General features: G+C 37.9%; 2 protein-coding genes across 4 annotated transcripts; both read right to left on the reverse strand.

Annotated features, from left to right (window-relative positions):
- Nucleotides 1–1,716: 1,716 nt before the first annotated feature.
- On the reverse strand, nucleotides 1,717–18,004 carry LOC127443668 (clathrin light chain A-like). Of its 3 annotated transcripts, XM_051702411.1 has the most exons (7): nucleotides 17,735–18,004; nucleotides 15,265–15,293; nucleotides 11,320–11,437; nucleotides 10,857–10,968; nucleotides 8,974–9,027; nucleotides 7,038–7,073; nucleotides 1,717–2,527 (listed from the first exon to the last, which is right to left on the reverse strand). In XM_051702411.1, exons 1-7 carry the CDS (start codon nucleotides 17,916–17,918, stop codon nucleotides 2,356–2,358), a joined length of 705 nt encoding a protein of 234 aa, XP_051558371.1. In that variant the 5' UTR covers nucleotides 17,919–18,004; the 3' UTR covers nucleotides 1,717–2,355. The 3 variants fall into 3 exon arrangements, with proteins under 3 accessions (XP_051558371.1, XP_051558372.1, XP_051558373.1); XM_051702412.1 differs by lacking the exon at nucleotides 7,038–7,073; XM_051702413.1 differs by lacking the exons at nucleotides 7,038–7,073; nucleotides 8,974–9,027.
- A 1,355-nt stretch (nucleotides 18,005–19,359) lies between these two features.
- LOC127443667 (sialic acid synthase-like) lies at nucleotides 19,360–23,350 on the reverse strand. Its single transcript, XM_051702410.1, has 6 exons — nucleotides 23,097–23,350; nucleotides 22,311–22,526; nucleotides 21,836–21,935; nucleotides 20,861–21,015; nucleotides 20,260–20,526; nucleotides 19,360–19,796 (listed from the first exon to the last, which is right to left on the reverse strand). The coding sequence occupies exons 1-6, from the start codon at nucleotides 23,226–23,228 to the stop codon at nucleotides 19,587–19,589; spliced, it is 1,080 nt and encodes a 359-aa protein (XP_051558370.1). The 5' UTR covers nucleotides 23,229–23,350; the 3' UTR covers nucleotides 19,360–19,586.
- Between the last annotated feature and the right edge of the window lie 241 nt (nucleotides 23,351–23,591).

The following is a 23,591-nucleotide window of genomic DNA, read 5'->3' on the forward strand; positions in this document are numbered from 1 at the left end:
GTGATATCTTCATCAAAGTCATGAGTATAGATAAACACAATGTGCTTCAGCTAACAAAACGAAACAATTATAATCTTTCATGTCTTTATTGAACACATCCCATTATACATTCACAGTGCTGTGGAAAAAGTAAGTGAACCCTTGGATTTAATAACTGGTCGATCCTCCTTTGCAGCAATAACCTCAACCAAGCGTTTCTGGTAGCCGATGATTTAGACCTGCACAACGTTCAGAAGAATTTAACATAATTGCTTCAGCTCAGTCATATTCTTGGGATGTTGGGTGTGAACGGGTCTCTTGAGGTCATTACACAGCATCTCTATTGGGTTATGGTCTGGGGCTCTGACTTGGCCACTCTAGCAGTTGGATTTTCTTTTGTGAAGTCATTCTGTAGTGGATTAATTTAAGGTCGCATCACCCAACTTCTACTGAGCTTCACACAGTTACCTTGACATTATCCTGTAGGATATCTTGATAAACTTGGGAATATATTTTTCCCTCAGTGATGGGAAGCGGTCCAGGCCTCAAAGCAGCCCCAAATCATGATGCTCCTGCCACCGTACTTCACCGTTGGGGTGATGTTTTCATGTTGGTATACGGTGCCCTTTTTACGCCGATACGTAGTGCTGCATGTTCTTCGCAAACAATTCATCCTAAGTCCGCAAAACATTTTACCAATAACGTTGTGGAGTGTCAAGGTGGTCTTTGGCAAATTTCATGTGCGCAGCAATGTTTTTGTTGGAAAGCAGCAGCTTCCTTTGTAGTGTCCTGCCATGGACACCATGTCTGTTTAATGTTTCTGTATAGTAGATTCGTGAACAGAGATTTTAACCAGTTCAAATGATTCCTTGGAAGTCTTTAGCTGTCACTCTAGGGTTCTTTTTTTAACTCATTGAGCATTCTGCGGCGTGCTCTTTGAGTCATCTTGGCTGGGCGGCCACTTCTGAGTAGCCACAGTTTCCATCTCCCAGCTGTGGACAGATTAATATCTAAGCTCTCTGAGATAACTTTATAACTATTTCCAGCTTTATGCAAAGCAACCATTCTTGATCGTAGGTCTTTTGAGATCTCTTCTTTTTTTTTTTTACGTCAGCAGATGCTTCTTGTGAATAGCAAACTCAAAATGTGCTTTTTATAAGTCAAAGTAGCTTTAACCCACACCTCCAATCTCATTTCATTAATTGGATGCCAGGTTTGCCAACCCCTAACTAATTAGCTTTTATTGACTTCATTACCCTAGGTGTTCACATACTTTTTCCAACCTACACACTGTTTGAATGATGTATTTAATGAGAACAATACAATCATTTGTGTTATTTCAAATGGATTGTTCATTCATTATTGTAATTTAGATGATCAAAACAGATTTTAAGACATATACACAAATGCAGGTAATTCCAAATGATTCACACAGCTTTTTTTCCACTGTATAAAACAGTCACTACTGTGGATTACATTGCCAAAATAACACTGTGGAAATGTTAAAAATTAAATTTAGATTACCATGGTTCCTACCCTTTTTGATCAATGAATTGTCATGACTTTGTAAGGCATTTTTGGTTACTGGATAGTTTTTTTAAAATTATCATTTAAAATAATTCAGATCGATTTGCAAATTAATCTGACCGATTTTAGATAGATTTGTGAACTGTTTCAACTATGTGACTGAGAAGAACTCACTCAAATAAGATCTGTTGACAAATGGGACATCACAAAAGTATTGCTTAGTTTTAATGTTAACAGATGTTGACAAATACAACCTTAAAGTGTTACCTTTTTTTCTATTGGGATAGACACTCTCACAGACACATTTAAAACGTGTTTAATCATACTGAAACAATAGACAACATGACGCAACATTTACTGGGGTAAAGCTCTGTTCTTCCACAACTTGTGCCATTACTGAAGCGTACAGAGGACCAGTCTTTATGTACATAGTTACACATACATAGGATATATCCACCATTTGTATACAACATACACAAGACATGTAGTACTTTATTCCCAAACAGATTAAGGAGGGAAATGCATAGATTGATAGTGTCACAATGCCACAGTTTCTACATGGAAAAGAAAGTGAAGACAGTTATGGAGTTTGGTCCTTAAAATAGACACCAAAAAATAAAAACAATCTGAATATCATTATATATGTATAAATTTATAGATGGAATATATATATATAAACATATAGATATACCTATATCATATTATGCAATAAAATAATATAGATTATTTATATATGGAAATGATCTCAAAACCATTGGGATGGAACCACAGCCAAAAGAATACACAAACATATGAATGTCGTGAGGCCCAATAGCTGCAGGGAATTTGCTGGGATATCAGAGGTGGAGCTTAGCGCACGAGCGGGGACTGTTTAAGGGAGATAAGGACAGAGCGCATGCGGGAGACATCCTTGGCCTGCTTGCTGGACTTGGGGTTGAAGTCGCAAAGGCGTGCCACACGCTCCCATTCTGTGCCAGGGCTGTTTTCATCCAGCTCAGACACCATGGCTTCCTCGGCAGCCCTGTCAACAATAAAGCACAATCAGCCTTGGAAAGATATAGCACACAATCTCAGACATATCCTGCTGCAGTGCACAACCGCTGACCTCATTTACACCTCATCCTACTGGAAGATGCTTAATCTAGGGACCCTGCTTTCTGGAAGTTTATTGGTAAAGCCATTTAAGACATGAACGTCTTGATGACCAATTACTATAGAAAATGTCTCAGCAAAACCACCATACAAGGGTTGTGAAAGCCCAAAAGAGCTTCAAAAGAATGGCAGAAAAGTTTCCCGAGGGCTTTTTTACGAGGCAAGAGGCAAGTGCACCAAAGCAGCATTGTGTCTTGGTGAAAAAACAATGGTCATTTCCATCCAACAATAGTACATCCATAGACATTCTTCAGGTTACCACATCTAAAACAGATGGTAGTTCATCATGCCCCCAACCCACCATTACCAGAACAAGTTGTTGATCTTGAAGGCAGGAAAAGTTTCCAAAACAGCCACAATTAATACATTTACAGTGATTCAGTTGGTTAAAACAATTAATTGTACTTGAAAATCCTTTTATGTTGGACATTCCTTATCTCTTGATGGTCAAAGGAATGTCAAGAAATCTTGTATGCTAATGAGCCTTCAATATGGTGGATTGACAGGCAAATTAGCTTATTTTAACCAATAAATCATTGTGCAAAGGCTGAACATGCCATGCGCTGGCAGTGACCAAAAGCAGGGCCTTCTGCTGAGCATGGGGGCGCTAAACCAGTTTTCTGGCCAGCCAAATGCTCGAGTTTTTGGAATAAACAAAACATCTTCCAAAAAAAGCAGTTCAGCTAATACATAACGTATAATACAAGGTTAGAAGTGTTCTTTTATATTTTCTAAACTGTCCAGTGGTTAAACAGACATTGCCATGTAGGACTGGGCGATACATAGAATTTTCACGCTATATTTGCGATAATTCTAATAGTGATATAAAATTAAGCAATATCGCGAGTATCACAATGGTCTTAATGCACTTTTTATTTGACCATGTGTTTAGACTTGTTTTGTGATCACACGACTTGCGACAAGAATGTGAGTTTATAATGAAGTCTTAACTATGATTTAAACTTCAGTTGTAAAAATGTTTGAGTTGTAAGTTATTTCTACGAATCATATAAAATATTTTAGCTTTATGAACAGTTTCAAAACTGATTTAATGATTCGATCACTAGTAAATGTTTATGGCAGCAACTGCATGGCTTTTTTATATATATATATATATATATAAACTCAGCAAAAAAAGAAATGTCCCTTTTTCAGAACACTGTATTTTAAAGATGATTTTGTAAAAATACAAATAACTTTACATATCTTTATTGTAAAGGGTTTAAACAATGTTTTCCATGCTTGTTCAATGAACCACAAACAATTAATGAACATCCACCTGTGGAACGGTCGTTAAGACACTAACAGCGTAGGCAATTAAGGTCACAGTTATAAAAACTTAAGACATTAAAGAGACCTTTCTACTGACTCTGGAAAAACACCAAAAGAAAGATGCCCAGGGTCCCTGCTCATCTGCGTGAACATGCCTTAGGCATGCTGCATGGAGGCATGAGGACTGCAGATGTGGCCATGGCAATAAATTGCAATGTCCATACTGTGAGACGCCCAAGACAACGCTACAGGGAGACAGGAAGGACAGCTGATCATCCTCGCAGTGGCAGACCACGTGTAACAATACCTGCACAGGATCAGTACATCCGAATCTCACACCTGCGGGACAGGTACAGGATGGCAACAACAAATGCCCAAGTTACACCAGGAACGCACAATCCCTCCATCAGTGCTCAGACTGTCCGCAATAGGCTGAGAGAGGCTGAACTGAGGGCTTGTAGGCCTGTTGTAAGGCAGGTCCTTACCAGACATCACCGGCAACAAAGTCGCCTATGGCCACAAACCCACTTTCGCTGGACCAGACAGGACTGGCAAAAAGTGCTCTTCACTGACAAGTCGCGGTTGTCTCACCAGGGGTGATGGTCAGACTCGTGTTTATCGAAGGAATAAGCACTACACCGAGGCCTGTTCTCTGGAGCGGGATCGATTTGGAGGTGGAGGGTCTGTCATGGTCTGGGGCGGTGTGTCACTGCATCATCGGACTGAGCTTGATGTCATTGCAAGCAATTTCAACGCTGTGCGTTACAGGGAAGACATCCTCCTCCCTCATGTGGTACCCTTCCTGCAGGCTCATCCTGACATGACCCTCCAGCATGACAATGCCACCAGCCATAGTGCTTGTTCTGTGTGTGATTTCCTGCAAGACAAGAATGTCAGTCTTCTGCCATGGCCAGCGAAGAGCCCGGATCTCAATCCCATTGAGCACATCTGGGACCTGTTGGATCGGAGGGTGAGGGCTAGGGCCATTCCCCCCAGAAATGTCTGGGAACTTGCAAGTGCCTTGGTGGAAGAGTGGACTAACATCTCACAGCAAGAACTGGCAAATCTGGTGCAGTCCATGAGGAGGAGATGCACTGCAGTACTTAACGCAGCTGGTGGCCACACCAGATACTGACTGTTACTTTTGATTTTGACCCCCCCTTTGTTCAGGGACACATTATTCCATTTCTGTTAGTCACATGTCTGTGAAACTTGTTCAGTTTATGTCTTAGTTGTTGAATTTTTTTAATGTTCATACAAATATTTACACGTTAAGTTTGCTGAAAATATAAGCAGTTGAAAGTAAGAGGACGTTCCTTTTTTTGCTGAGTTTATATAACATTTTACAGTAACTATTACGGTTTATTAATATTGTATTATTGTAGTATTGTTTTATTGGTGCATATAAATGAATATTAAATATCATTCTTTGAGTTCATTTAGTCTTAGTTCTTACATTAAGCATTTTGAATCTACTTGGCAATAGTGTTGGGAATCAAGTAAAAAAAATATTTTTTAAATACCTAAACCGAATGATGTTCTGTTAACAATTCTCAGATGAGCATTCTTCTGCCTATGCGGACGGTACACTAATGAAATAATCATACTCTGACAATGTTTCTTGCAAAGCTAAACCATGTTTTTATTTCTAGGGATGTCATAAAACATCTATATTTCGATTATTGATCAGCACATTATTTTATCGATATATTCTTTTAAACAATGATATATTAACATTAGCCTGGGCTTCTCAGTCTGGGTTAATAGCGCTGGGAAACCACAAGAGGGTGATATAACATTTACAGAAGCCGGTCGCGGGTAGGAAGTGTCTCACACACACAGGACACATCGATGGGACACAGCATATGGCAGTCCAAATTTACGAAGGTTTTGTATTTCAAGAATGAACAAAGTGACATTGATGAGTTTGCAGGTTAGTGTATGAAACTGGAGTAACTGCGCAAACGATTATAAATGGTGATGTTTATTATGCAATTTTTCTGTATGTAGCCTTGAACAGGTCTTTCATTCAAGCTGTCAAACCACAAAAAGACATACTTGTAACTGAAAGTACATTGTTCGGGCTATATGAAAGATATATATACACAATGTGTCATCCAGTGATGGCTAGAGTCAATAATCTTTATCTTTTGATAGTGATTTAGGGTCAGATTTAATGGGAAACTATGCAAGTTGAGCTCTGTGGCAAGGCAGAATTTCGCACAGCCTCTGGAGATGGCGAGTGGCGGCAGCAGCGTTGTGGGTTCGCACCTTCATAAAAAATAACTGTTTCGAATTTTAGAACGTGCCATGTCGTCCATTCGGCGCATTCAGTGTGCGACCCCATTTAATTTACCCTGCCAATCACACTTTACCAAAGTTGTGTTATTTTTGAAAAGACAAAGACTATTGTGCAATGAGCAGCCCTATTTACATCTGAAAAAATGCCGATATATATCGATAATCATCGGGAAAATCAGATTATCGATGCTTGAAGGCATCGATCACAAGCCTATTTATTTCCAAATATTTTTCCTCAACTACTTAAAGAATCGTAAAAGGAATCAGTAAGGAACCGAAAACGTTATATTTTGATTCCCATTTGAACTTGCCAACAATGCAAACACATAAATATTGAAAACATACATGTATATATATATATATATTTATTTTATTTTTTTTCAGCTATAATCGCCCAGCCCTAATGCTGTCACAATCACAAAGATATGACTACATTTGAACCATCTGACATGGTAAACTATTCCCGTTTCAACCCGTCCCGTTACAAACCCTTTTCTGCTGCCGTGGACTCAGCCCAGTAGAGTTGCAATAGCCTCTCCACTATCACACAATATACACAGCAAAATGGGTATGAAAAGCCAATGAGGTCATCACTGTCACATCAACTACATCAACGCACAGGACTAGTGCACTAACACATCACCACAAAAGGACAACCAGAATCTTAACTCTAGCAGAAACATGTTGATAAAAAAAGACAGCAGTTCATTGTAGAAATTTGCAAAAAGTGTTGTTTTATCCCCGAGTCTATTTGGTTTTCTTGTCTTTTTTTTTTTTTTTTTTGGTTTGTTTGTTTTTTACTTAACTGGTCTAGGCGGTAGCAAGGATGGTTAATGTGAGTGCTTATAGGTGCATAGAGAAAAGAAAAACAAGGAGAAACAGATCACAAGTCAGATATATAGAAAACCAAAAGAAATGAGATATATGCAGATGACCAAAGCAGGCATGCACTGTTCAAATCCCAAGTCATCTTAAAGGAATGTTTCTAGTGCGCTTAGCTTGCAGCCGTCATTGATGTATGCGCCGCTTGCGGCATTCGGCGGTCTCAACTAATGCTTTGAGACATTTATCAAGCAAAATAAAAGCAGCTAACATTTGAAATAGTTCTGCAGAATAGGCAGAAGTAGAAAGAGGTCCATGGTGAACATGAGGGCTGCAGAACTAAGAGGACAGTTCTAGCCTGGGACAGCTTGGCACCTAGGCACACAATACTCTAAAAAACTCAATTTAAACACCATTATAAGAAGCAACTAGGTGTCCGGCAAAACACCAGCCATGGATTAAAGGTGCACTCAGTAATTTTTTATGCATGTCATCTTGGACTTCAAAATTAAAAGTTTACAGTTATAGATGCCATTGTAGAACTTCAATATCCACAGTCAGCCATGATTAATTTAATACATGAGTGAAAGTGTCCAATAACAGGATGGTTACTGAGATTAAGCGAGTAGTATTCGGCCGGTCATGTGATCCTAACATGGCAGCCACCATGAGGGGACCCTCTCCGTGTAGAATAAATCAGCTTTTATAAGGTTACTGATGTGACTGGAGTCTTCATCTCATGTGAGTGGTCATGATTTTATAAATGTTTCAAAACACCAATTGATTTAAGGTGTACAACTTTTTTTAATGATGAAAAAACAAAACACCTTTAAAGATGCACCAAATAAAAATGTTTTAAAACAAAAAGTACTTTCGACAATTATATTTCAAATGGTGTTTAATTCTACATAGATGTGATCGCTCCTCATGGTGGCAACCATTATGAGATCTCATGACCAGCCAAATACTACTTGTATACACTCGTTAACCCCCGCGTAATTTTATATAAATAAATCTATCATGGGTGATAAAAACGCCTGCAAATAGGGTATTTCAACAATGGTATCGGTAACAAAAAACATTTGTTTTGTGTAATGTTGCATTTATCCCAATAGGTGTCAGTAAAAAGTCAAATTGTCAAAAAGTCAAATACTGTCATATCGACCAGCGACCTGTAAACAAAAATTAATTTGTGCACCTTTGACCAAGCCATACATTTTGTTTATGCTTAAAGCATATCCTGTAAACTTTGGGAATAAGTGAAAAAAAGTCCACAAGTGCAAGAAAACAAACTGGATTTGTATTGATGGCAATTATGATCTTGGCTAGTTTTGATTTATTAGCTGGCTTTGATATCACCCAGAGACATAGTTGCTTAGAAATAAACTACTGCTGTATTATAGAGACTACTACACTACTATTAGAGCACTACCATTTCAATAATCTTAATTAATATTAATGCTACACAATAAATGAATCTAATCTCACAATTTATACAAATAATTAGACGTTTATCATTTTAAATGTCAACAAAATGCACACAATGGAAAATGTACAACATAAAAATGAGACCATAAATGAGTAAAACATGTTATAAATGGTCATGAAAAGCAAACAAAGAGTGACACGAAATTAAATATGAATATATGCAATACATTTCAGAAATAACTGACACGAGTGAGAAATTATTATTATAATCTTTTTTTTTTTTCCAACTTAAACATAAGGGGTAAAATGGAAGACATGCAGAGTGTGCTGAATTATTTATCAAATCATTAGATACGATTACTCTTAATTTAGATATGAGGCAAACCAAGAGTTTGGTTAGAAATGTGTGGCAGGTGATGAAATAAAATTGAGATGGAGGAGTGTTAATGAGAGATGCATGTGAAAAGAAAGGATGTTAGTTTAGCAACATACACATAACCAATCAGATCAGCGAAGGGTTGTTTGTAGAAATCCTCATCCAGCACCCTGGGAGTCCCAGAGGAGAGCAGCGAAGTAGGAGAGAACAGAGAGAGTGGTAAAAAGGAGAAAAACACACTCGTACAGAGCCAAAACATACTGCGGTGTTACCATACAAGTGTTAACAAGCCACATATAAAAGTGAACAACGCGTACACAAAGACATACAGATGGAGACACACGCAAAGCACACAAGAAAGAGACAGACAAACGGGTACATAAAAACACAAGGAATATAGACAGCGTTGATTTAACAGGAATGATGACAGACATACAAGCACCGTGCATATAGAGAGAGAGAGAGAGAGAGAGAGAGAGGGAGAGAGAGAGAGAGATGTGTGTGTGTGTGTGTGTGTGTGTGCACTACAGAGTTAAAGGGAAAATAAAAAATAAAAATTCTGTTATCATTTACTTTTTATATGTTGTTCCAAATCCATATGACTTTCTTCTGTGTAACAAAAGTAGTAACATTCACTTTTATTGTAAGGGTGAAGGGGCGGTCTCACTAGGCTTTGAGCACACCAATTTTTTTCGTACAATGCAACAGAACAGGATATGAAGTCACGTGGGAGGACTTCTGGTGCAAGTAAAAAAAATACATCACAAAAACAAGTAATTTATAAAAAATGTTAAAATATATTGTCTATTCACTTTCCTGCAACAATAAATCTTGCGGCTTTGAAATATGTATCTTTTGAATTGAGCCAAGAGGTCAGCGTGTGAATTTCAGTCTGCTATTGGTCGCGCGTCCTTTTGACTTACAAAATCACGGTTCAGAATTCACCAAGCTCGAACTTTGGTACGCAGCGTAGTACGAAATATCTTCGCACGAGCTTGCGTTTCCAGTCTGCTGTATTCGGATGCGTTTGAATGGAGCGCGAAGTGTAGTGTGACTGCCCCTTGACTGAGGCTGTCAATCAATAACATTCTGCCTCGTGTTCCATGGAAGTAACAATGAGGATTTTTGAATGAACTCTCTCTTTAAGCCAGCTTTGTGCCCGATTCCGAGTAAAGATGCAATGACGCATATAAGTAATAACGCCATGCTGTTAAACAGAGGCCAACTGAGTGTATTGGAAAGCATGCGAATTGGGCTTCTAATTTAATAGTCTGCTCATTTTAAAATATCGATGCCTCAAATATATATTGATAAAATAATGTGCCGATCAATAATTGATATATCGAAATTTTATGACATTACTATTGATAACAAATTTTAATGTAAGGTTTTGCTGAGTGTCCTCATATTTAAATGTACTTCTAATGTCTGAATGTTTGCAAACATTATACCATTGCTCAGCTGATTCTTTTTACCCCTGAATGAAGAAAAACTTCTCCGAAAGTATATCAGGGCCTTTAAGGTGTTTTTTTTTTTTTTTTTTTTGGAGCTTAGCATTTAAAAAAAACAATCCACTACCATTGTATGGAACACAACTGCTGCGACACACTTGGCGAAATTTCTCCTTTTGTGTTCCATGGAAGAAGCAAAAAAGTCACAGATTTGGAACAATATAAAGGTGAGTAAATAACAGGATTTTCATTTGTGGATGAACTATTCTTTAAGGAAAGGTCCATCAATTGTTCACAGCATGGAAACAAATATTTCCCCTTTGAATACTCAGTGACCCAACAAACATTTCTGACAGAGTAAGATGCACCCCTGCACCTTTTCTGTGCTTTTGACACCAGATAGGTAGAGAATAACAGAAGCTGACTTTCTATAAAAAGAATGAAATCATACTAATCTGCTTCTGATTTAGAATACACTGTCTATGGAGGTGGAATAGCCCCCCTAAGATTCTCTTGTAGATTTCAGCTGCCGCCACAATGTTGTGTACCTGTTGTTCACTTTGGTCTTCTCCAGCTGCTCGTTCTGCCTGGTGTGCCACTCCTCCAGCTCCAGCTTTGCCTTTTCTTTCCATTCTGCCTCCTGCGTACGCGAGTTAGCATCTGAAAACAGCACACGGGAACATCTGTCATACTTGTAAGTCCATTCTAGCTTTAGAAAATTCAATAAATAATAAAAATTCTGTCATCATTAACCCATTTCTTCCACACAAGGATTTGTTAGGCAGAATGACAGACTCGATCACCATGACTTTTACTGTATGGAAAAATGATACAATGAAAGCTAATTGTAACAGACTAATGTACTGCCTAACATCTCCTTTTGTGTTCCACAGAGGAGAGAAAGTGATATGGGTTTGGAACGAAATGAGTGTGAGTAAATGATGACAGAATGTTAATTTTTTAGGCAAACTATTTCTTTTAAGTGATCACTATGGATTCTGGTAAGCGTACCGAGCTGCTCCAGCCTCTCACGCTGCTCCTCTCTCCACTTCCGCAAGCTCTCCGGCTCGGCCTGCAACCGGTCTACACTGGAGATGGCTGCATACACGTCTGAAGGACCATTGCTCTCCTTTAGAACACACACAGCAAAAACTGGGGGTTCTAAACTCTGCTCTATCAGAAAACTATATACAGGTGCATCTCAATAAATTAGAATGTCGTGGAAAAGTTCATTTATTTCAGTAATTCAACTCAAATTGTGAAACTTGTGTATTAAATAAATTCAATGCACACAGACTGAAGTAGTTTAAGTCTTTGGTTCTTTTAATTGTGATGATTTTGGCTCACATTTAACAAAAACCCACCAATTCACTATCTCAAAAAATTAGAATACATCATAAGACCAATAAAAAAAAACATTTTTAGTGAATTGTTGGCCTTCTGGAAAGTATGTTAATTTACTGTATATGTACTCAATACTTGGTAGGGGCTCCTTTTGCTTTAATTACTGCCTCAATTTGGCGTGGCATGGAGGTGATCAGTTTGTGGCACTGCTGAGGTGGTATGGAAGCCCAGGTTTCTTTGACAGTGGCCTTCAGCTCATCTGCATTTTTTGGTCTCTTGTTTCTCATTTTCCTCTTGACAATACCCCATAGATTCTCTATGGGGTTCAGGTCTGGTGAGTTTGCTGGCCAGTCAAGCACACCAACACCATGGTCATTTAACCAACTTTTGGTGCTTTTGGGAGTGTCGGCAGGTGCCAAATCCTGCTGGAAAATTAAATCAGCATCTTTAAAAAGCTGGTCAGCAGAAAGAAGCATGAAGTGCTCCAAAATTTCTTGGTAAACGGGTGCAGTGACTTTGGTTTTCAAAAAACACAATGGACCAACACCAGCAGATGACATTGCACCCCAAATCATCACAGACTGTGGAAACTTAACACTGGACTTCAAGCAACTTGGGCTATGAGCTTCTCCACCCTTCCTCCAGACTCTAGGACCTTGGTTTCCAAATGAAATACAAAACTTGCTCTCATCTGAAAAGAGGACTTAGGACCACTGGGCAACAGTCCAGTTCTTCTTCTCCTTAGCCCAGGTAAGACGCCTCTGATGTTGTCTGTGGTTCAGGAGTGGCTTAACAAGAGGAATACGACAACTGTAGCCAAATTCCTTGACACGTCTGTGTGTGGTGGCTCTTGATGCCTTGACCCCAGCCTCAGTCCATTCCTTGTGAAGTTCGCCCAAATTCTTTAATCGATTTTGCTTGACAATCATAAGGCTGCAGTTCTCTCGGTTGGTTGTGCATCTTTTTCTTCCACACTTTTTCCTTCCACTCAACTTTCTGTTAACATGCTTGGATACAGCACTCTGTGAACAGCCAGCTTCTTTGGCAATGAATGTTTGTGGCTTACCCTCCTTGTGAAGGGTGTCAATGATTGTCTTCTGGACAACTGTCAGATCAGCAGTCTTCCCCATGATTGTGTAGCCTAGTGAACCAAACTGAGAGACCATTTTGAAGGCTCAGGAAACCTTTGCAGGTGTTTTGAGTTGATTAGCTGATTGGCATGTCACCGTATTCTAATTTTTTGAGATAGTGAATTGGTGGGTTTTTGTTAAATGTGTGCCAAAATCATCACAATTAAAAGAACCAAAGACTTAAACTACTTCAGTCTGTGTGCACTGAATTTATTTAATACACGAGTTTCACAATTTGAGTTGAATTACTGAAATAAATGAACTTTTCCATGACATTCTAATTTATTGAGATGCACCTGTAGAATAGAAATGAGTACACAAGCAAGAGATCAAATAGCAACTATACTAGTGTGTACTCTTTTTTTCACCTTTACGGTTTACTTTAAAATATGAGATAAAACATATTTATGCATTTATCCATCGGTACAGCTAGCCAAAGCACTAATTCTCATATTGTGTCTTATATTGTGCCTTGCCAGTTCAGGGTTACAAATGTTATATGCGCATTATATTTAATGTTTATTCCACATACTGCATGTTTACACAACTTGTTTCAGACCACACACACACACACTCTCTCTTGAATAATACCATACCCATCATTAAAATCCATTGTAACTCTTGAAATCCCACCTTGGTTGCAGGGTTGCTGCAGAGTTTATAAAATCAAATTTAAGACTTTTTAAGACCCTTTTCAAGACCTGAACAAATAAAATTAATACCGTATCCCCATACCAAAACAAACCCACACAATCGCAAAATAAATCATGTATCACAGACTCTTACTTAAACAGGCAGGGACACACATTCAACATGGCCTTAAAAATGCTTATCAGTAAAACAGAGTAGGACATATGCAAGTTTAAAATACTCAAGACATGTTTTCCACATATTTATATCACATTAAAATTGGTTTATGTACCATTATATAAATAAATAATAAGAGGTCAACCGATATTGGATTTTGCTAATGTGTTGAAAGAACGGCAATTAATCTGCCAATAGTTTTTAAAATTGGCAGACTATATTAGGTGCAGTTTATGGTGCAACCAAAATACCAATAACCAGGGGGAAAAATATTTATTCATAGCATAGAGCTTTTCACTTTAAAGGCTGAAATACACCGGGGACTCTTATTTTGAAATGTATGCACTTCACTGCTTCCAGTTGCTCATTCAAACAGATAAGGGAAATAAAATGTGCGCTCCTTCAATAATCTACTACATATTAGAATATAAACAATTAAAAGTAAACTGTAAAATTTCATCAACACTACATCATCATCAACAGGTGATCTTTAGTGATCGCTTGTCATAAATTTCCGATATGGCTTAATGATTGTGACCTGCTCTGCAACAGTTGGAAACACTCACAAGCCCCTGTGTGCTTAGAGAAAATGCAACAGTGCTGCCTTTTCACTCTCAAGCAAACAACGCATGCATTTATTTAAATAAATGGTATTCTTTTGAAGTTTGATAATCACAATAGGTCATATCACGATTCCTGTGTTTCCACCCCCAAATTTAAGACCTCTTTAAATAAAAAAAAGAAGTCTTTTGTTGTTTCATTTAAGACTTTCTTATGACCTTAAATTTTGGAAAACTGAATTTAAGACATTAAGACTTTTTAAGGATCCACAGGAACCTTGTATATCATAACATAAATATGTAGTCTGTAAGTGCTACATGCTAAATAGTGAATTAGCACTCTGCTCGCTGTCATTTGCAACAAACCAAGCATGTGATGCTTATGATGGTGTTTTAGAGCGCCTTGGTATGAGCTGCCAGCTTCAAATTTACATTCAAACATTCTTAAAACAAGGTCTGTTTACTTTGAAGCGTGCAGAACTTGCAAACTATATATTTAGCTCATTAAATCGCTGTCTTTGTGGTTTAATAATCACAATAGGACACAACGTGATTTTAATTTGTGTGCTGAATGTTTGGGCAATGAGATTCATAAGTCAGACAGAATCGTTATTTTTGTATCGGAGAATTTTTACGAGTACAAGTACATGGGCCAAAACCAGTATCGGTACATCCCTAATTATCAGCTAATCAGTATTTCAGAATTTTCATCAGTACATCCCTAGTAAAGTTTGGTATTAGGGAACTCATTAAATACATAATTTCTGAATCAGTTGATTCAGTTGTGCCAGCAAGGTGAGCCTTTCTACACAAACTTAATAATACTAGTTTATAGCCTCACAGACAAAGCTAATAAACCTTTTATCTAATATGAATATGCATAACCTTTTAGATATGTGCCATTTACAACAGTTATGGCAAAACAATGCATACTTTCTTTAGTTTCTAATGAGTTACACAAACTGTTCCTACAACTAAATACAATCATATTCAGCAACTGAAAGAAGATACACCAGAAGAGAGCGTAAAATAATAAACACTATGCAACAATACTAAAACATCTTTTGCCAGATGGAATACAGGGAAGATTTCTTCAAGGACTTTAGCTTTCTTACCCCATGCAGATCTCCATTCACTGCTCCACCTGAAAGGACAATGAAAGAAAGATCAACACATTAAAACTGACATTATTCAGTCAGATTTTCTTGCAGTATTGTCCATTTGTATCATGGATCATCCTCAGTTCTGTTGACGTTAGAGTAGACAAAAAGGTACATAATAGAACAACAGTCTTCTGTTGAACAGGATACATGGTTTTTTTCCCCCTGCCCAAGTCTCTGATTTTGCTGACTTTCTTCCTGAATCAGTGAAAAAAAAAGAAAAAAAAAAAAAAGTAACTTTTCTTTACTAGGGATGTTTTGGTCAGCAACATTTAAACATTTTCAATTTGATTAATCAGTGGATATGTATTAATATGCACACAACAATCACTAATGAGAAGTGAAATCGGTCTTTAGCACATTGAGTGAGTTTATATCTACGCTTAAATTATTAAATGCAATGCATACAACATGCAAGCCCAAGTATTTTTGTTTCCAAGACTGCTGTCTTCAGGCACCCTAGATCCAAGTCAGTGCGCCTTTGTGCCCATGAAACTACATCCTCGTCATAATTTATTCAAACCTTTCTGCCAGAGCAGCATTCGAACAAACTAGAGGTAGACTGATATATCGGTTTTACCAATTAATCTGTGCCGATAGTTGCTTTTTGGAACTATCGGTTATCTGCAAAAATCTATGCAGATAGTTGCCAATAGTTTTTCATCATTTCGTCATTTCAAAATAAGAGTCCCTGGTGTGTTTTGGGCTTATTTATACTTAAAAGTCCCATGTTATGCACAAAATATAATTTTTTTTCTGGTTATTATTGGGATTTTGGTTGAACAAAAAACTGCATCTGGGATTTTATTCTCTTTGACCACCATTCAAAAAAAAAATTTTTGACATTCTATAAATCCATTTTAAAAACTATCTGTTATTGATTGGCCCTTTCCATCGGTATCGGCAAAATCCACTACTATCGGTTGACCTCTAGAACAAATGGCCACCAAAAAGGGAAAACCAGGCACTTACATTCATTGGTAACATTTTCTTCCTTGTAATTAACAAACCACACTAAAGACTGAGACAGTATGGGGCATTTTACATGATTATATTACCCATATTACAATAGAAGGTAGTGTTTACTCACAATAAAAGTCACCAAAATACACTCATCTAAGCCAGAGTCTGGATTAAAACCAATTTGAAAGGTAATTTTATAATATTAGGGACAAAAACAGTGGCGGTCATACTTAAATTATGAAGTAGTTCATAAATTCAGCTGTGAAATGCTTGTAATGAATCATCTCAGAACCTAGTTAGCTGCCTACATAGACAACATTTTGGGGTTTATGGGTGCATTTTAACGATTACATTTTGTGTTTCATTTTGGTTTTGCATTAAATGCGTGTTCTAATCGAATGGTTGAACATTTGAATAATACATTTTGGGGCATCACAGATGTTTTAGCATGTTTGAATGAAACATTCTGAGGCTTTTTAGGTGCGTTTGAATCGAACGTTCGAAAATTCTGAGGCATCACAGATGAATTCCAACTCTCTAATCAAACATCTGAATCATTCATTTTTGGGCTTCACGGGTGTTTTCGAACATTCGACCCAAACACTTTCAGGCATTATAGGTGCGTTTGAATCAAACATTCGAAGACTCTAAGCGTCACATATACATTCAAACCTTCTAATGAAGATAGGAATGTAAACATACGTGGTTTATTCGAACGTTCGAATCAAACATTTTGAGCGCGTCTGAATCGAACGTTCGAAGAATCGAGGGTATTGCGGGTGCCTTCGAACCTTGTAATCGAACCGGTTGAGCGTTCAAATCTTCGATTCAAACATTCCAAACGCTTTCTAAGTATGTATCGCACTAGATTTTGAGCCAGCCATGTCCTAACCAAACCTAAAGACGGCCATTTGGACACTACAGAATAAAGACAAAAGGAATTGAATGTTTACACACCCTCATACCACACAACCTCCAGTCCAACGGTCATTATATAATAAAAAGCCTCAGCGTTCAAAGAACTGGACATATGCTGATACAGCCAGTTATCAATTTACAAAGACGCGCAATATAATTCAAAAAGGCTATTATCCATTTTGAGGGCGAATGTGATTAAATAAATAACATTCCACTTCATCTATCGAGGGAGACTCATAAAGAGCGGAGTTAAATAGATCGCTATGTTTCCTGCTTTCTTTTAACTACCAGTCCAGTATGTTAAACCGTTAGGAAATCTAGACACATATTGGACACTGTGAGACCTGTGCTCTGATCCGAGTATAGCAGTAATTCTTTATTATAGACGCACTGCGTTACTTAATGTATAGCGCTGGATGGAGGCTAGCTGGCTAGCCAGCAGGTAAAACAGCCATTTCCCAAGTTGCTTTTACAACAGTGCTATAATAATATTTTAAGACGGTTTATTTGCCGTCGAACGCTCGGATCAGCGGTGTAAACCCACCGTCCTCTTGGCTGAAGGATGAAGGCACCTCTCCGCTGTCCAGGATGCTGAAGCCCTCGTCATTCTCGATGCCAGCGATCTCACTCTCCTGCTGGGCCAGAAACGCCGCCGCAGGATCCTCATCTGCCCCCACACCGTTCCCTGCGCTTCCCTGAGGGGCGCTTAGCATATCAAAATCGTCCATGACTAGCTATTTGTGTTTAGAGTGAGAACGGGTGAAAACACAAATCGTCCTACTGTCTTCCTCGTCGACGGCTCCAATGTCAGTGGGGGAGGTGCCTAAGAGAGAGCGGAAGCGAAGGAAACGGTCAGTCAGCCAATCAGAGGCTGGCGTTTTTGATTGGCAGTTCGATTGTCCATACAGATAAGCAGGAATTTAGCAGTGCACCAATAAAATGACTAAACCGTGGCCATGCAAGTCCCGTGATCATCAGCGTACCCTGATAGGGCGTTGCAACAATGTGGTTTGTATACGTATCAATTTAGAATGAACATAAAACACGCTTTATCATGAAAAATCTCTCAATTACTTAAATACTGTTGGATCTTTACAGCTATTTTATGTAAAAAAGAATATGCCAGCTTACTTTCGTCAGGGAGACTGGGTAGTTTGAAGGTGGTCATGGTATCAGATGGAAAAAATCATAGTAATTTGAAAAATTCAATTTTACTCAATGATTTCTATACAAAATCAATCATATTACCATGGTAAACGTCATAAAAAGCGTGGTAGTAGCATGGTACTTTTTGTTAAATTAAACACAAACTTGCAATTAGTGAAAACCTTTGACTTATTTAGATCAATATTTTTTTTGAGTTTGAAGGCAAAAAGGGATAGTTCACCCACAAATGAAAATTCACTCATCATTTACTCCTTATCCTATCCCAGATGTGTATGACTTTCTTCAGCTGAACACAAACGAAGATTTTTAGAAGAATATATCAGCTCTGTAGGTCCTCACAATGCAAGTGAATGGGTACCAATATTTTGAAGCTCCAAAATGCACATAAAGCAACATAAAAGTAATCCATAATACTCCAGTGTTTAAATCTATATCTTCAGAAGCAATATGAGTGTGCGTGACAAACATAAATATGCAAGTCAGTTTTACAATAAATTCCCCTCCCTGCCCAGTAGATGGCGAAATGCACCAAGAATGAAAATCGGCAAAAACAAAAGAATAATGTGAAAGTTAAAATGGAGATTTATAGTAAAAGAGGACTTAAATATTGATCTGTTTCTCACCCATACCTATCATATAGCTTCTGAAGACAGATTTAACCAGTCTTATGGATTACTCATGCTGCCTTTATGTGCTTTTTGGAGCTTTAAAATTTTGATATCCATTCAGTTGCATTCTGAGGACCTACAGAGCTGAAACATTTCTCTAAAAATCTTAATTTGTGTTCAGCAGAAGAAAGTCATACACATCTGGGATGGCATGAGGGTGAGTAAATGATGACAGCATTTTCACTTTTGGGTAAACTATCACTTTAATGGGTTATAATAACCTTAACATAACCCTAATATGTTGATCAATATATCTAAATAATTCAGTCATATAACCAAAATGTACAACACACAGCATGAGATAGAGCAGTGACAGAATACAGATATGGCAAAATTTGCTTTCATTCCCATTATTTATTCAACAGCATTTGGCAAATGATAACCCATACAACAGCATGAACAGGTCTGATGATAAAAACAGCATTTGTTGTTTTGTTTTGATGCATTTGTATTTTTCTGCCAGACAGACAAAATGTAGTGACTTTATAACTGTGGATCTGGAATAATGCATATTTTGCTTCCAGTCAGAATCCCATGTTGAAGAGAGACACTCAGTGTTCCTCAAGCTTTGGCTTTCTTGCTATAGTTGTCGACTGCATCCTTAGTGACACTCTCATCCTCCTCAATATCAGTAGTCACTTTTTTCCCCACCAGCTGGAAGATGTCTTCTGGAGCTACACCCTTCGGTTCTGCTACTTTCACAGTCAGCATGTCAAGGGTTAGTTCTGTACCCTTCGGGATGGCTATCTTTGCCACCACAGATTTTCCCAGCTAGAGAGGAGTGGAAGACAAAACAAATTATAGGAATGGCCTGACTGTGCAGATTACTTTTAAGACAAAGTGTTTGGTAAAAACAAAAAGTCCCACATAAAACAACACAGAAGGAAGCAGAGAACCCAGTTAAGAATTAGAGGGCTACTTAAAGGGTAATGGACAGAGGGAGTGGAAAGTAAATAGGAGGAAAGCAAGAGGATGTTTTGGGAGGAAGCATAGGAGAAATGGGGAGAGGACAGGAATGCAGTGGAGGCAGGAATGCAATGCTGAGTCTAACTAGGAAAAAAAATGTATGTTCTGTATCTATGTTATATATATATATATATATATATATATATATATATATATATATATATATATATATTAGTTAACCGAACTATTCCCTTCAACAGAGGGCAGGATCAGTACAAAATCTGCTTGGTATGTTTGCAGCAAGTTTTTGTACTGGATTTGTTCTGACCTTATCATGGCAGGCCACCTCGCAGCGCAGCATGCGTTTCACTCCGCTGCCCAAAGCTCTCTCCACCGTGCGGATGGATCGCACCAACTCCGCCAGCTCTGCGGGCTCCAGAGATGCTGCATGATCACTGCCCTTCCAGGTGTTGTCCAAGGTCACGTGGCGCTCCACGACCTTTGCTCCTAGTGCAACTGCCCCCACAGTAATGCTGATCCCACTTTCATGGCCAGAGTAACCAATGGGAATGTCTGGGAATTCCTTTTGGTATTCCTGTTGTTTGGGAAACAAGCATGTTTAATATATACAGTATGTTACTTTGCAGTTCATGGTTTTGCAGGATTCATTTAGCTAATTTTAATTCGAGTAAACAGAATCCATTATTCTTTTGTGCTGCATGTGATCTAGGATTTAAAATGATCTCTAGTCAAGAGGCCTACAGCTGATACTTTCCATTCAAATTGTTTTGAGTAGAATACATTTAAGTCTAAAAACATGTTTTTATGAAGATCAAAAAACATAAATAGTGCTGAACACAATGAATGCGATGATGATAAATGTGTGCTGGTTCTTTTGATATAAATAAAGCAGGAGGTGGTCTCTTTACTGTGATAACTCGCAGGTTGACGTCCTCCGGATCTAGTGGATATGCACTCGTGCACTGCAGGATGCAGAAGTTTTGGTTGTGTTCCTTCACGGTTTCGTAAACACGTCGCATCGTCTCCATTGACTGCATCCCGCTCGACACTACCATGGGACGTCCTGTTACACAAAAGCACCAGACGTCAGTATTTTCTATGAATGTCTTACCATTTTTTGCTAAACCCCTTTAACTCTGGTGCATTTTTGGGCTTTCGCCTGCAATTTATCACACTCAAATTTAAATGCTCACCAGTACTTAGACAATACTTAGTTTTGAAAGCTTTCTTTTATTCAAGGTTGTTTTTTGTTTTTTCTGTTTATAATATATTTATATCTTGGAATGAACAATTTATGCAAAGAAATGGATGGTGGGCTGGGTTGTGATGGTAATATATTGACTGAGCTATGTTGAACATGTACTTGTAATTAATAATATATCTATATATATCTATATATATATATATATATATATATATATATATATATATATATATATATATATTTAACTAAAAAGTATATTATGCCACCATAAATGTTCAGTACATTTACCCCTGGAATTTACCACTGTGGTCACATATATTTTTATATAATGACCACTAAACATTATAATTGACTGTTGTCTCCGACAACTGATTTCCTACATACTGTAGCTCTGCTAGTTTCATGTCTCATTGCTGTGAGTGCTGTGGTCTCTTTCTTCTCACATAATAATGCAATTTCAACATTCAAATAATATTTCATGTGAATTCATTTACTTATTTGATATAAATAAGTGAGTCAATTATACAGTCAACAGGTCATTATTACTGCAAATCCCTTAAAGACAAAACCCCTCCAATTTGCGTCAGGATCTTAAACTCCCTGTTGAGGTTTATTTGCAATAATGACCGACTGACTGTCCATTTCCCTTCTGTAACCAATATGTTGTTAACTATTAAACCTTTTTGGGCCGTTTTCTTGAGGTAGGGGAAGTTGTTGGTGTCTCCGGATCCGACTTTGAAGAAAGGCACATTAAGCTCATCGAGGAATTCTACAGCCATCTTAAAGCAGGAACACAAGAGGACAAGAACACAACAATCAACACCAGCACCATCATGTGTGAAAACAAGTTATTGGAGCTGAGCAAGTTCTGGGGACACAACAATGCAATATGAGCAATATGAATTGATATTAGAAAACATTAACAATTGCAGACACTTTGTCTTTGTCATATATTAATTTCTAATAAACAGTCAAAATGAATCAAAATGTATATTTAAACATCTGGGCTATATCTATTATTATTATTACCAGAAAGACTAACGTTACTTTTTTTCCCCCTTCAAATTATACCCCTAATAAACATGATGTATATGTATGTAAATTAAAGGTATAGTCTTCTCTGCGTTATGTGCGCATGCGTTACTCCCGCTTACCTCGTCCATTCCTGACGCAGTGAAGAAGATGTCCACTTCTTTGGCGTACTGCTGCAGCTCTCTGTACTGCTCATGGCTGAACTCTAGATGGCGCTTGTGCTCTCCGTAAGTTTTTCCCCAGGAGTGTTTGGAGGTGTATGGTCGCTCCAAGGCTTTCTTGTTGAACTTGTACTCCAGTTCGCTCTTTTGAAACTTGGCACAGTCTGCCCCACAGTCCTAGAAGATGATAGTTAGTTATATCCCCTAAGTAATGACAGCAAAATTCATTTCTATTCAATGCGTTTGTAATTAAACAGAAATTATGAACAGTGCTCTGTTTCAGAAAATGAGTCAGTACTAATCTAGATAATGTTTAAAGCATTTTCAGGTATTACTAATATGTAAAAACAGGTTTATTACATGTATAGTGAGTTTAAACCCATTTATAAGTTGGTGTCAAACATTACTCTATGGAAAACCTCCAAAAGCATAAGGAAGTGACTTGAGATGCAGCAGCTATGAAATAAGATTTCCAAGTATTTTATTTACATTATCAGATTAAGAGGACTGGACACCTGTTGTCCACTGCACTACTACTGATAGAAACTTTTTAAAAGTACATTTCATAGTAAACGAGTTTGTCTGCAACAGAATAGTGAATTTTAGTAGTAAATTAACTCATACAAACACTAACCAGAAAATTCACAAAACTCAGAAAATCAGATTTCAATAAAGAAAATTACTTTCAGTCTTATAAACAAGAATCAATTCGATGGAATGATACTGACAGCCCAAAATAAATCCTACCTTTGCCATCTTAATCATTTTCTTGGCGATTTCAATGTCTCCTTGATGATTCTGTCCGATTTCTGCAATAATGAAACAAGGGTTGTTTCCTCCGATCATGCGACCGGGACACAGCTCGAATTTAAGAGGCATCTTAAAAGCAAAAACAAAAAAGGATCAGAAGTGCTAGGAAAATGACAAGTAGTAAGTTTGACTTGCACAAGAGCGAGCTCACTGCGTTGGTCAAATACCGAGCTGTGAGAGCTCGTTCAACTTCCGGGTGTGTACACACCCAGGTCTTTCAAAATAAAAGTCCTCACTGGTTTATTTTTAATCAGAGACAAGTCAGTCCACTCGACGGCTATCTTTGGAACTCTCTCGGACAGGCTGGGCAACTATTTTCTATGTAAACAGGCGGCATAAAGTACCGCTCCTATCTACTTGAAAGGCTGAAAGACCAAAATCTCCAGTTGGTCAAGATTAAGGTTAAAGAACATCTTTAAAATCAGCAGTAAA

The sequence above is a fragment of the Myxocyprinus asiaticus genome, chromosome 7, assembly GCF_019703515.2.
Source record: "Myxocyprinus asiaticus isolate MX2 ecotype Aquarium Trade chromosome 7, UBuf_Myxa_2, whole genome shotgun sequence".
Lineage (NCBI taxonomy): Eukaryota > Metazoa > Chordata > Actinopteri > Cypriniformes > Catostomidae > Myxocyprinus > Myxocyprinus asiaticus.